At 34.7% G+C, this 11,836-nt stretch overlaps 1 protein-coding gene and 1 long non-coding RNA gene across 4 annotated transcripts in view; one reads left to right on the top strand and one right to left on the bottom strand.

Annotated features, from left to right (window-relative positions):
• The window catches only part of LOC125029146, a 38,056-nt gene extending 37,710 nt beyond the window's left edge, over nucleotides 1–346 (bottom strand). Inside the window, exon 1 of the long non-coding RNA XR_007115157.1 lies at nucleotides 227–346. This is a non-coding gene — a long non-coding RNA (uncharacterized LOC125029146). The remainder of the gene's footprint in view (nucleotides 1–226) is intronic.
• A 3,231-nt stretch (nucleotides 347–3,577) lies between these two features.
• On the top strand, nucleotides 3,578–10,217 carry LOC125028801 (coiled-coil domain-containing protein 124-like). 3 transcript variants are annotated; one of them, XM_047618302.1, is made up of 5 exons: nucleotides 3,578–3,709; nucleotides 6,619–6,799; nucleotides 7,334–7,462; nucleotides 8,325–8,479; nucleotides 8,807–10,217. In XM_047618302.1, the coding sequence occupies exons 2-5, from the start codon at nucleotides 6,641–6,643 to the stop codon at nucleotides 8,991–8,993; spliced, it is 630 nt and encodes a 209-aa protein (XP_047474258.1). In that variant the 5' UTR covers nucleotides 3,578–3,709; nucleotides 6,619–6,640; the 3' UTR covers nucleotides 8,994–10,217. The 3 variants fall into 3 exon arrangements, with proteins under 3 accessions (XP_047474258.1, XP_047474259.1, XP_047474260.1); XM_047618303.1 differs by lacking the exon at nucleotides 3,578–3,709 and adding an exon at nucleotides 3,845–3,955; XM_047618304.1 differs by lacking the exon at nucleotides 3,578–3,709 and adding an exon at nucleotides 4,110–4,128.
• Nucleotides 10,218–11,836: the final 1,619 nt, after the last annotated feature.

Genomic DNA, 11,836 nt, shown 5'->3' with positions numbered 1-11,836 from the left:
AAGAACTGCACAGAAACATTAATGTTACCCAGTTGCAGTTGTGTTCACGCATGGGTCTCTGAGGTTGCCTAGATCTCACAAGACGCTGTCACCTCCGTCGAAAGAAAGAGCTCCTTGGGGAGAGGCCACGGAGCTTATGAATGCCATTTGCAGACTGGATTTAGTCAGCGACGAAGCAGTCTAAAACCTTATAGCAGTAATTTCTAGGAATACGCTCACTCCTTACCATCTAAAAGGGTGTTGTTTTTATTTCTTCTGCTCTCCTGATTTAAAGTCAGTATAACTAAGCAAACTGACGCACACCTGATGAAAGTGGTTGAGTCAGGCCAGACTAAATCATTAGCGGGACCCAATCTACCCAAGTGTCAGAGGTTAACACAAAAGGTATGTGCCTGCTACACACTCCAACCAGGGCAGACGTGACCGCTAATATCAATATCTTTACAACTTGGTAAACACCGACTTATATTTTTTTTCAATATTTTTACAACTTTGTGAACACCAACTAACACCAACTCTCTTGCTCACGGGTAATATTTTACACTTTAAAGACTCTATAATACTTAACCCATGGGTTCCCAACCTGGCGGCCAGGGTCCCAGGGTCGCCACAGGTTACTTTCTGGGAGGGAGGCATGGAGCAATATGAAAATTATTATGAATTAAACTGAATTTTATCACCTATAGGACCTATATATAATTATCTTTCACATATCAACAAATTGAAATCTTCCTAGAAAGTGTTCCTGTCTTACGGACGCCATTAAACTATCCACAACAAGTAATAACTGAACCTGAAAAGATGACAGACACTGAACGGAACCATTGAAAAAGTTTGGGAACTACGAACCTAACCTTACAACGCAGGTACTGACATTCCCAAAACAAAATCCGGCATCGCATACTTTCTTCCGCGGAGACCTTTTCAAACACAACACAGTTATGGGAACTTCAAACGAATTACTAGGAATGTTAAATGGCTTACGAGAGACAGAGTAAACAGTGTCCTTGACATTATAGCAGCAAGACACTCTTTACCCAGCCTCTTGAAATCAACACCCGAGACCATCTGGAGCTGACGTTTTTCAGTTCTGAGAGAGAAAGGGTGATTTTTTTTTTTTTTTTTTTTTTTTTGGTGTGTGTGTGTGTGTGTGTGTGTGTGTGTGTGTGTGTGTGTGTGTGTGTGTGTGTGTTTGCGTGTGTGTGTGTGTGTATACATATATATACATATATATTATTATTATTATCATCATCATCATTATTATTATTATCATTACTATTATCATTATTTTGTTTTTACTCTTGTTGTTATTATTGTTATTATCATTATCATATTTTATTGTGTTATTAATATTATTTGTATTACTCTTATCATCTTTATTATCGTTATTTTATTGTTATTATTATTATATTTATCATATTTTCCTTGTGTTATTATTAGTAGTAGTAGCAGTATTTTTATTGTTATTAAAATTGTTATTGTTATCATCACGATCATTATTATTATTATCAGCATTTTTTATGTTATCATGATTATTATTTTTTTATAATTTTCATCATCATTATTATTATCATTATTACTATACTGCCTAGTCATGTTTCCAACCCAAAACTGTCCACTTTTCACCAATGTTTCAGAACCAAAAATGAATAAATTGAGAGGTAAGAAATATACATATGCATAATATTGCGCGACATTACTGGGCTGGGGAGTCGCGCTGGTTAATTAAGGACCAATAACGAACGATTCTAGTCTTGCGCACTTTCGCAAATTTTCGCATTTAGTGCCTGAACGTAAATCAAGAATCCCAGTGGGACACTTTCGGCTTTTCTCGACGAACCACACTCATTCCAGCTGGGCTCCCTTGGGACGTAACGGATGTACCACACTAAGGCTGACTCTTCTGTAGAAAAGGGTATAGCTGGGAATGAATATCTTCACTGTGTAAGGGATGTTTGACCGTAAATCGATATATACACACACGCACACATACACGCACGCACGCAAACACACGCACGCACACACACACACACACACACACACACACACACACACACACACACACACACACACACACACACACACCGCGCACACACGCACACGCACACACACACTCACACACACACACACACACACACACGCACACACGCATACACGCATACACGCACACACACGCACACACACACACACACACACACACACACTTCCACATTCGTCGCAGTGAATGTCTAGATGCATGTGTACGAGAGCCGTTATTTATATATACTAGAGGTTACACACTCATGTAGTACGTCTGCATATAATATACACTACAATGATGTACTGTGCATGTGTATATTTATATCAATATAGACACGGACACACATAAATGCATATGCAGTACATGCAAGGAAACATTAATAAAAGTGCTATGAGACAAATACTGATTATGTTTATATAAACGTCTTGTTACCTTTGTTCTTTTTTCATAATTTGAAAACCAATTGGCATATCTTTATGTATCCAACAGCATTTGAAAGACGTTTGGTGTGTTTGTTTATGTCAATTTGATGGTAAAGTTAAAAGAAGAAAAGTTTTAAAAAATGAACGAAATTTATTCTCTTATTTCGGAATAAGTGAATAATAAGCTTCCAGAATTCCCTTGTCGATGAGTTTTTAAGAGTATTATACGAAAGATTGTAAAAACGCACGCAAAACTGGCGTGAGAGGAGTAATGTTTTACGCACATTTACAAACAATCTTTTTAACAAGTGTGTAAATTAAAGCAGTTTTCAAAAATTGATCTCTCTCTCTCTCTCTCTCTCTCTCTCTCTCTCTCTCTCTCTCTCTCTCTCTCTCTCTCTCTCTCTCTCTCTCTCTCTCTCTCTCTCTCTCCTCTCCTCTCCTCTCCTCTCTCATCTCTCATCTCTCATCTCTCATCTCTCATCTCTCATTCTCCTCTCTCCCCTCTCCTCTCTCCTCTCTCCTCTCTCCTCTCTCCTCTCTCTTCTCTCCTCACACACACACACACACACACACACACACACACACACACACACACACACACACACACACACACACACACACACACACACACCCACACCCACACACACACACACACACACACACACACACACACACACACACACACACACACACACACACACACACACACACACACACATTTCTATACGCTCACTCAACAAAGACAATATTTTTTAGATTTTAATGGTGAAGTAGTTTATATTAATCATTATTTAGAAGCTATCTGTCAATATATTACAATATAACAAAATATAACAACGACTAAATCCGAAACTGAATGACAATAACTGACAGTTTATTGTCACTTCATCTCCAAAAATAGCGTGTGTTAACGTCTAACCATACATTGGATGATTCATATTACTTCAAGTTTTACCAAAGTGGGAATCCTGTGGGCTAAATGCATTAATGATGATTGTTAAAAATAGCACATTATAAATCTTATGACAGGCAAAATACGTAAAAAATATTTTGTTACAAATGAACTTTCGTGATAACATTCATTTCTGCCATACCTCAACCGGATAATTTTATCTCGTATTTTCTTATAATATATACACACTGTAAAAATGCATAAATAGCACAATGAGATCAAAAAGAAGTATTTTTCAAACCATTTCGGCAACTCGGTTTGTCAACTTTGCAGCTAGAGACGTCCTGGAATGATTTCACTCTGCTGAATATAGTAAGCTATTGAACACCATTTTTACGTCGATTATCTGTATATTTAGTTGTCTGAGAGCGTCGATGTGTGGCTGATGGATTAGGCTATGAAAGCAGGTCAGAAAATAATTCCTAGGAGTGTGGAGAGTCAGTTTATATGCAAAGGGAGTCGCAACATGGTGCAAACTCTTGATATGTTCCCATAGAGTATCACAAATGGGCAGTCTTCTGTTGTTGTTTTAGTGCAGGTTTACGGCAAGTCAGGCAGGTAAAGGTGTATCTATTGCGTATATGTTCTGTTGTGCACGGGATTTTGTTCTGTTTTGCATGACTGCCTTAGAACTACACACCATTTGCTGGCAGCCCACAAACAAACTGAGGATCAACATATAGAGGCGTTTGGGACAGTTTTGGGCACATCATAGTAACCAGTTAAGTAAGGTAAAGAGTCGTGAAACCGATACATTGACAAATTCTAAAGTCCTGGAAATGTATTACTTTTCTGTCACAAATTGCAAATGAAAGAATTTTGCAAGGTCATAAAGGTATTTGTTACCGAAAGCGACGCACCCTCCAGAAACGAAATCCCAAAACCAGGATTTCATGTGAACCCAAAAATCAAAACCAAACGTTTTCTACCTTTTATTTATTCCCTAGACGGTGGCAAGACCCTCCTGTACCCCCCCTTTATTAGCACTTCATGCCAACATAAACCATAAGATTGAGAACTCTGGCTGTATTTTTGTCATTTTGCATTAAATATGAGGCTGCAGTGGCTCTAACTGTGGTGTTTATGACTCTATTTTTGATCCTCTATAAGAAGGCAGTGTCCATTTCCCTCTGTATTTTTTTCGGTAACATTAACCAGTTATCCAACCTTGCAATTATTATGCCTTCTTTCAGTTGTGCACATTGTAACATGTGTGAATCTGTTGTTGTTTTCCATTGCAAAGTATATAAACAAAAGCATTGGTAACTTATGAACTGACTGCACCCTCTTATGGTAAGTCTCTATTCCTCCAGCCACTCCTTGGAATCCGCACACATCCGTATGAACCAAAAACGTTCACCATGGATTCTCCATTTGGTATTAGTCACAACTTATTTTCTTCTGTTCTGACCATATTCTTTGCCTGCGCAAAGAATCATTGAGTAGTTTTTCCCTTTCTTTGTGCTGGTGTCGTTACATTTTCCTGTAAATATATACCAGAGTATGACAATTTTTGTATTGATGGATTCAGCTCACCCTCTAGTATATATACATGTAGAAATTATGCCACGGAAACCCCCAAACCCCCACTTTCTTGGCCCAACTAGCAGGGGAGGGTATGAAAGTTACCAGGGGATATTGTGTGGTAAATTAACAATAACGTAATAACATAATGTAGATAAAACCTCACTATACTGACGATAGTATCTCATTATACTGTGACCCCCCTCCCCTCCATGGGGAGCTGCTGCCTCCAACCCCCACCCAGACAGAAAGACAAAGATTTCTCTGCACATCCCCCTGCATTATACATTGCAGTGACTTATTCATTGTGTATTATTAATATAATTGCATATTCACTGTATCCTGTTCATATTTTACTGCACAATTTCCCTGGTACCTTTCAAGCCCTCCCCTGCTATGAGGGCTAAAATGTTATTAATGGGATGGTTTCCACAGAATAATATTGATATATTTAGATACTAAGGAGTGAGAGGAATCCATTGATACAAAAATTGTTGCAATCGTTATGTAAAGGTATTAATCACCTTTTTTCTGTTGTTCTGTTGGTTACAGGCAAAGTTTACCTTGTAATATAAGATTGTGTGAAACTGAAACTATACCTTGTGCAGTTATACAGCTGTTGTGGATTCCATAGTATCAATGATTAGTCCTCTTTTTGGGTTCCAGAAGTTCTCTGCATTTTTTTCTTTCTTTCTTTTTCTTTCTCAGTAATCTTTATCTTTACAAATAAAACCCATACATTCGTCATCTTTGTTTTTGTTGTTCTAAAATCCATGCATTTGTTTACATATATATGTAGGTGCACCTGAGGTATCTGTGTTTTTGTGATAGTGTTTAAGAAGTGTAACCTGAAAAATAAAAATATGGAGTTTCTTGTTTTCTACACATTCATGTGTGTCTGTGTCTGTGTCCTTTTCAATTATTCCTAAGCATAAAAAGATATCACACACACACACACACACACACACACACACACACACACACACACACACACACACACACACACACACACACACACACACACGTATATATATACACATATATATATATATATATATATATATATATATATATATATATATATATATATATGTATATATACATATATATACATATATATGTATATATATACATATATATGTATATATATGTATATGTATGTATATGTATGTATATGTATGTATATATATGTATATATATGTATATATATGTATATATATGTATATATATGTATATATATGTATATATATGTATATATATATATATATATATGTATATATATGTATATATATGTATATATATATATATATTTAATATATATATATATATATATATATATATATTATATATATATATATATATATATATATATATATATATTATATATGGATCTGGCTTATACAGAAGTACACCAATATGTTAATGTAATAGGATGTAAAATCAACAGTATGAATAGTACATCACTTTCTGTTAAATAACAGAAATGCTAGATTTGCAAGAGTTATGATAAGCAGAATATTTTTCAGAATATATATTTACTTTTTAAATTTTTAGACTTACTGCACTAATTAAAAGTGAAATGATGCAGCTCAAATTAATCAATAATAAGTAGTCTTTCTACTTCATTATTCATTTTATTAAGGTGTGCTGTTGTGCTTGTGAAGTTTCCTCCACTAATCTCAAATTCTGGTTTGCAGTTTAAAGCAGCAAATTGACACCATGCCTAAGAAGTTCAAGGGAGAAAACAGTAAGGCAGTTGTTGCCAAAGCCCGCAAAGCCGAGAAGGCAGCCGAGGAGAAAGCCAAGAAAGACAAAGCGATAGAAGATGCGTTTTGGGAAGATGATGACAAACAAGCTAAAAAAAAGATGGCAAGGAAGGTAGGTTTACATGTTTTGGAGCACAGCAGTGAAGTTTTATTGCTAGTGTGGTTGTGGGGATGGCATGTATCATACATGCTGTGCCCACTGTGAGTTTAATTTATTAATTGTTTTACCCATAAATGGCACCAGAAGTACTAAGTCACCCGTGAGCAAGTTACAAGTACTACCTGTCTCACCTGTTTATCCTTTTCTGTGAATCTAGTAATATTGCTGCTAGTAATGTCAATAACATTGTAATGATTATAATATCTTTAATAAAAATCACAGAATCGATATTAATAGCATTAGTAAAATGAAATGTTTTTCCTGCAAATTCAAGGAAAATTAAAATCAGGTGAGGTGACCAGGTCTACTTCTTGACTCCTATGTGGCTGATTGGGCACTTGTGGAGCCATCTATATGTAAATATAATAAATAAAATTATATTACAGTTGCCATGGCATGTATTATTGCCATCCGTGCCGATTGGGTTAATTTCTTACTTTTGATTTCTTAGAATAGAAAAAGTACACGTTAAATTTTCTTTTGTAGGAAGATAAAGAAAAGAAGAGGCAAGCAGAGTTAGAGAAAAAAGCAGAACTACGGGCACTAGTAGAGAATGAAGAGTCAGTACTGACTCCAAAAGCTACACCACAGAAAGTAACTCAATTTGAGTTGAAGGTAAGGCATTATTAGAATATTTATCATAATTAGTAGTAAGAATATACATGAATGGGACATTATCACACTGGGAGAGTTACATTATCTAATCTGTGAATACCTTATGAACTACTGTGATTAGGGAATCTGAATTATGATGTTTAATAGAAGACTGATTTATAGGCATATCAGGTTATACAATATATTGATTTAGAAAAAAATAAATAAGCATACTTTCTCAAGAGTTACTGAAAGTTCAGACTTAACCAATTGCTGCCTAGAACATATGTTTTTTGAATTGTGTTTATACACTGATGTCTGCACCAAATGCTCTGCCACCAAATCATCAATTAGTAGGCATGTGTGACATCAAGTGATTTACACAAAGTAAAACATTTTTTTCTAAAGCTATTTATATTGTTACTGTTATTATCATTGACAATATGATTATTATAATGTTATTAACAATATTAATTGTACTAAAAGAAATGAAAAGTCATGAAGGTTAAGGAAAAGTGTAAATGTGTTAGATATTATAGGACTAATAATTGACTCCTTGTTAACTAAGCACTTGTTGAAGCATCTCTGTGTAAATGCAGTTAATAGACTAAAATCACTGTAGACATTTATATACATGCCACCCATGGAGCCAGTTAGTTAATTAAACACCATATATCCAAAAAATCATTATTGAAGCATTAATCAAGAATCTGGAGTCAATTTAAGGATAAATAGAAAAAGTCTTTAACCCAGTAAACTTGTAGGATTTTTTGTAGTAGTATGAAAACATGGAGATTTTAAGAATTTTGAGTTGTAGCATTCAAGTCATGTAGTTTTTGAGAAGACAGGTGATTAATGATATACTTTTTGCAAATATTACCAGAGAGGTCAAGAAAGACAGGCTGAACTGGAGCAGCAGTTGAAAGAAAAAGAAGATTCTAAGACGCACCTTGACGATCCCCTAATTGAAAATCTCAATAGGGTTGAAGGTGATGTGATATCAGCGAGTGGTATTGATGCAGCTTTGTCTGCTCTAAGGTAAGCCTTTGTTTCTTTCCCTCTTTCTTTCTTTCTTTCTTTCTTTCTTTCTTTCTTTCCATGTCATGTGGAGGAAGAAACATCTGATACTTTCATAGAAAAAGCGTATGTATACTTTGCCTATGGAGTTAATAACTCTTAAACTAGCGTAGCCTTATGAAGCCTACCACTGTCATTTTCTCGTGTTATACTAAAGAAAATGATTGATTATGCCCAAGTTTTTACATAAATATATATTTTCTCTCTCTCATTCTCAGATACATATATTCATGGCATGTAGATAAAAGGTATTTTCTGAGCATATCACTAATTCCATATATATTTCAGTACTGATGACAGTAATGCAGAACAACATCCAGAGAAGAGAATGGCAGCAGCATTTAAGGCCTTTGAAGAGAAGAGACTACCACAGATCAAGAAGGAAAATCCAACTTTGCGTATGTCACAGCAGAAGCAGATGCTGCGTAAAGAATGGCTGAAGAGCCCTGAGAATCCTTTGAACCATAGGAAATGATTTGATAAACCAGTGATATACTAAATGTAATGAATATACCATTGGAGGAATGATATCGAGGATCTCAGTTTATTTTCATGTTTGCGGAGACTAAAAATCGGATATATATATACCATTGAATTATTTAAGGGTTTATGTGGAAGGGTTTACATGAAGATGGTATCATGTGCAAAATTTGCAATAAAGACCTTTAATTAATTTTGTTAGCTTATTATTATTATTATTATTATTATTATTATTATTATTATTATTATTATTATTATTATTATTATTATTATTATTATTATTATTATTATTATTATTATTATTGGAAACTATTAACACAATTTTAGGATAAATGTTGTTATTGCTTATATTCTTTGTAATTGGAATACATCCACTTATTATTCATATTTTTGTTTGTATGTATGATCTTTGTGTGTGGGTGCTTGCAGATGTGTGCTTGTTTGTGTGTGCATGGATTTGTTTTTGCCTCAAAGCAACTTCCAAATGCACAAAATTAGTGCATAAAATTTACAGACTTCAACATCATGACAAAAGTGAAGCTTTTGGGTTCCCTTTTGCAGTTTTATGTTTTGTTCTTAATATTGTTGACACTCCACATCGGAGGAATAAACCTTTCTATGTTCACAGTGTTTGTTAGTTCTCCAAAAGCTGATGTTCTATTGAATATCTTGTCTCAAATTATTGCAAGTCACTTTATACATTGGCACAAAAAAAAGTGAATGGTGATCAGCTCAGTGGTTCCGTTGTTCAGAGTAATATTAAAAGCAGTGTAGCTGATTTTCAAATATGATAAATTATTTTGCATGTTAAACCATTCAGGACAGGTAAAACTTTTGCCTAAAGTTTGGTAAAGGCAGGGTTGCCTTACTTTGTGACACTCCATACCTGGGTTATTACACTATTCACAACCAGGCTCCTGAGGTTGTTAAACATTATCTGGCATTGGTGAAATTTTAGCCCTGGCATGATTAAACTTCAACCAGCATTAGTGGATTAAGAAATGAAATAGCAAAAAGGCAGACAATTCAGTATGCTTGTAAGTGTTTTTCAGTTGCTTAGTAGTTATATGGTAGAAACTGTCAATGTGTGAGGAAAATTGAGTGGTTTTAATTCTGAAAACCTGTTAAACAGGAATATGAATTATGAAAGTAACCATATCAATACTGCTTTATGGTCCAGACTTTTAATTTAATAAAAACTAAAGTGTCATAGACAGTTCCTGAATGATAATCATTACTTAGTAAAGTTTTACATGATCTGCTAGATATTGTTTAATGAAAAATATCTTTCTTTCCTACTGGGGTGAAAGTGCAAGAAGTCCATCCAAAAACAAACCAGTAATTTTTTTCTTTGCAAATAGACAGATCTCTCACTTTGCTTATAAAGTCTTCAATATTGTCTTATTATCAAACATAAAATCTGTTATTATGGTTGGTAAACAATACATTAATTGGGTTCCCATTCTCTTATTTGTTTTCTCTTTCCTTCAAAAAAGGGAATTGCATTGCCTTTTCTACTTTTAATTTAACATCCAGATAAATTTTTGAAAGTTAGATTTGGGCCCTTTTGCTTGGTTAACCCATTCTCAACGGGATCTCCTGGCCCTATACTGAGCCACACGCTAGATGTGGTGTGGAGTCAGCCACTCACAGGAAAATTGAGGGCATAGAATATGTAAATTAACCCTACTCGTTACACTCTTCTTTGTGCCATAAACAATAATAAAGCCAATGAGGCTAAAAAGAGATTTCAAGCTTACGTATGAAGGGTAAGCTCAATGACTACAGTCAGGGCAAAAAAAAGTAAACACCATATAACACTCAATAACCTAATGAAGCCTCAATCACACATAACATTATGGAATGTCATCTCAGTGTGAGTGATGGTCTAGCCACATGATAGGATGTCTGTTGCCAATGGGTTAAATGTTTAACTTATTTTATCTCTGTAGGAAATGCATAGCTTATAAATTTAGTGTAAGAATTAGAAGGAAAAAAAAAAAAAAAAAATGTCTGGCATATCAAAGTTTGAGGCCTGCATGTAAAGTGAAATCCACAGATGAGCTTAGACGGTTGATGCCATAGTATAAGATGTGACACCAGAGGTCAACAATATATTCCTACAGATTTATTCCAAGTTTCTTTTACTTCACCTATGACAGATTAATATTTCAAAACTTTTAGTGTCCTCAGCAGTGGAAAAAAAAAGGCAAGGCAGACAATTTTCAAACAATCTTGGGTTGTAATTTAGTCGGCAGTCTTCAGAACCCTGGGTAAACTGGAGGAATCAAATTGGCAAACATGCACTTCAGATTTGGTGATGACAGTCTAAATGAAACATACCTGAATAACATGGTTCCACTTGAACCTCTTCACTATGAGGTACTAAACAAAAAAGGAACATCAAGGTTCTTGGTGAACCCTGGGCATTATGAATTATCAGATAGTTTTGTCACAAATGTGCCACTCTGTCAGCCATCATCACCATGTCATGTATCTACACAATAACAACAAAAATTGATTCCTTGGTGGCTCAGGACTTTAGAAGCCATCAAAATGTACAAAAAAAATACAGAACTGGATACAATTACATAAGCAGATAGGTTTGGTTATTATAATCCAATATATATATATATATATATCAGTTACTTTGACAAAATAAATGTATATGGATTTGTAGTGCAAATATGAAATAAGATTATATACCTGAGAAATTAATCATCCTTTCCACTGCTGTAGTTATTTTAAATGTTCTGTTTAAAGTGGCACAAGTTCTACAAGAAACGGGTAACAACTAAAACCTGTCCTGAAAAATTGGTTTTTCATAAAAAAGCTGTA

This window comes from Penaeus chinensis, chromosome 9, assembly GCF_019202785.1.
Source record: "Penaeus chinensis breed Huanghai No. 1 chromosome 9, ASM1920278v2, whole genome shotgun sequence".
NCBI lineage: Eukaryota > Metazoa > Arthropoda > Malacostraca > Decapoda > Penaeidae > Penaeus > Penaeus chinensis.
The sequence above is the reverse complement of the archived record's forward strand: the minus strand, read 5'-3'. Positions and strand labels throughout refer to the sequence as shown.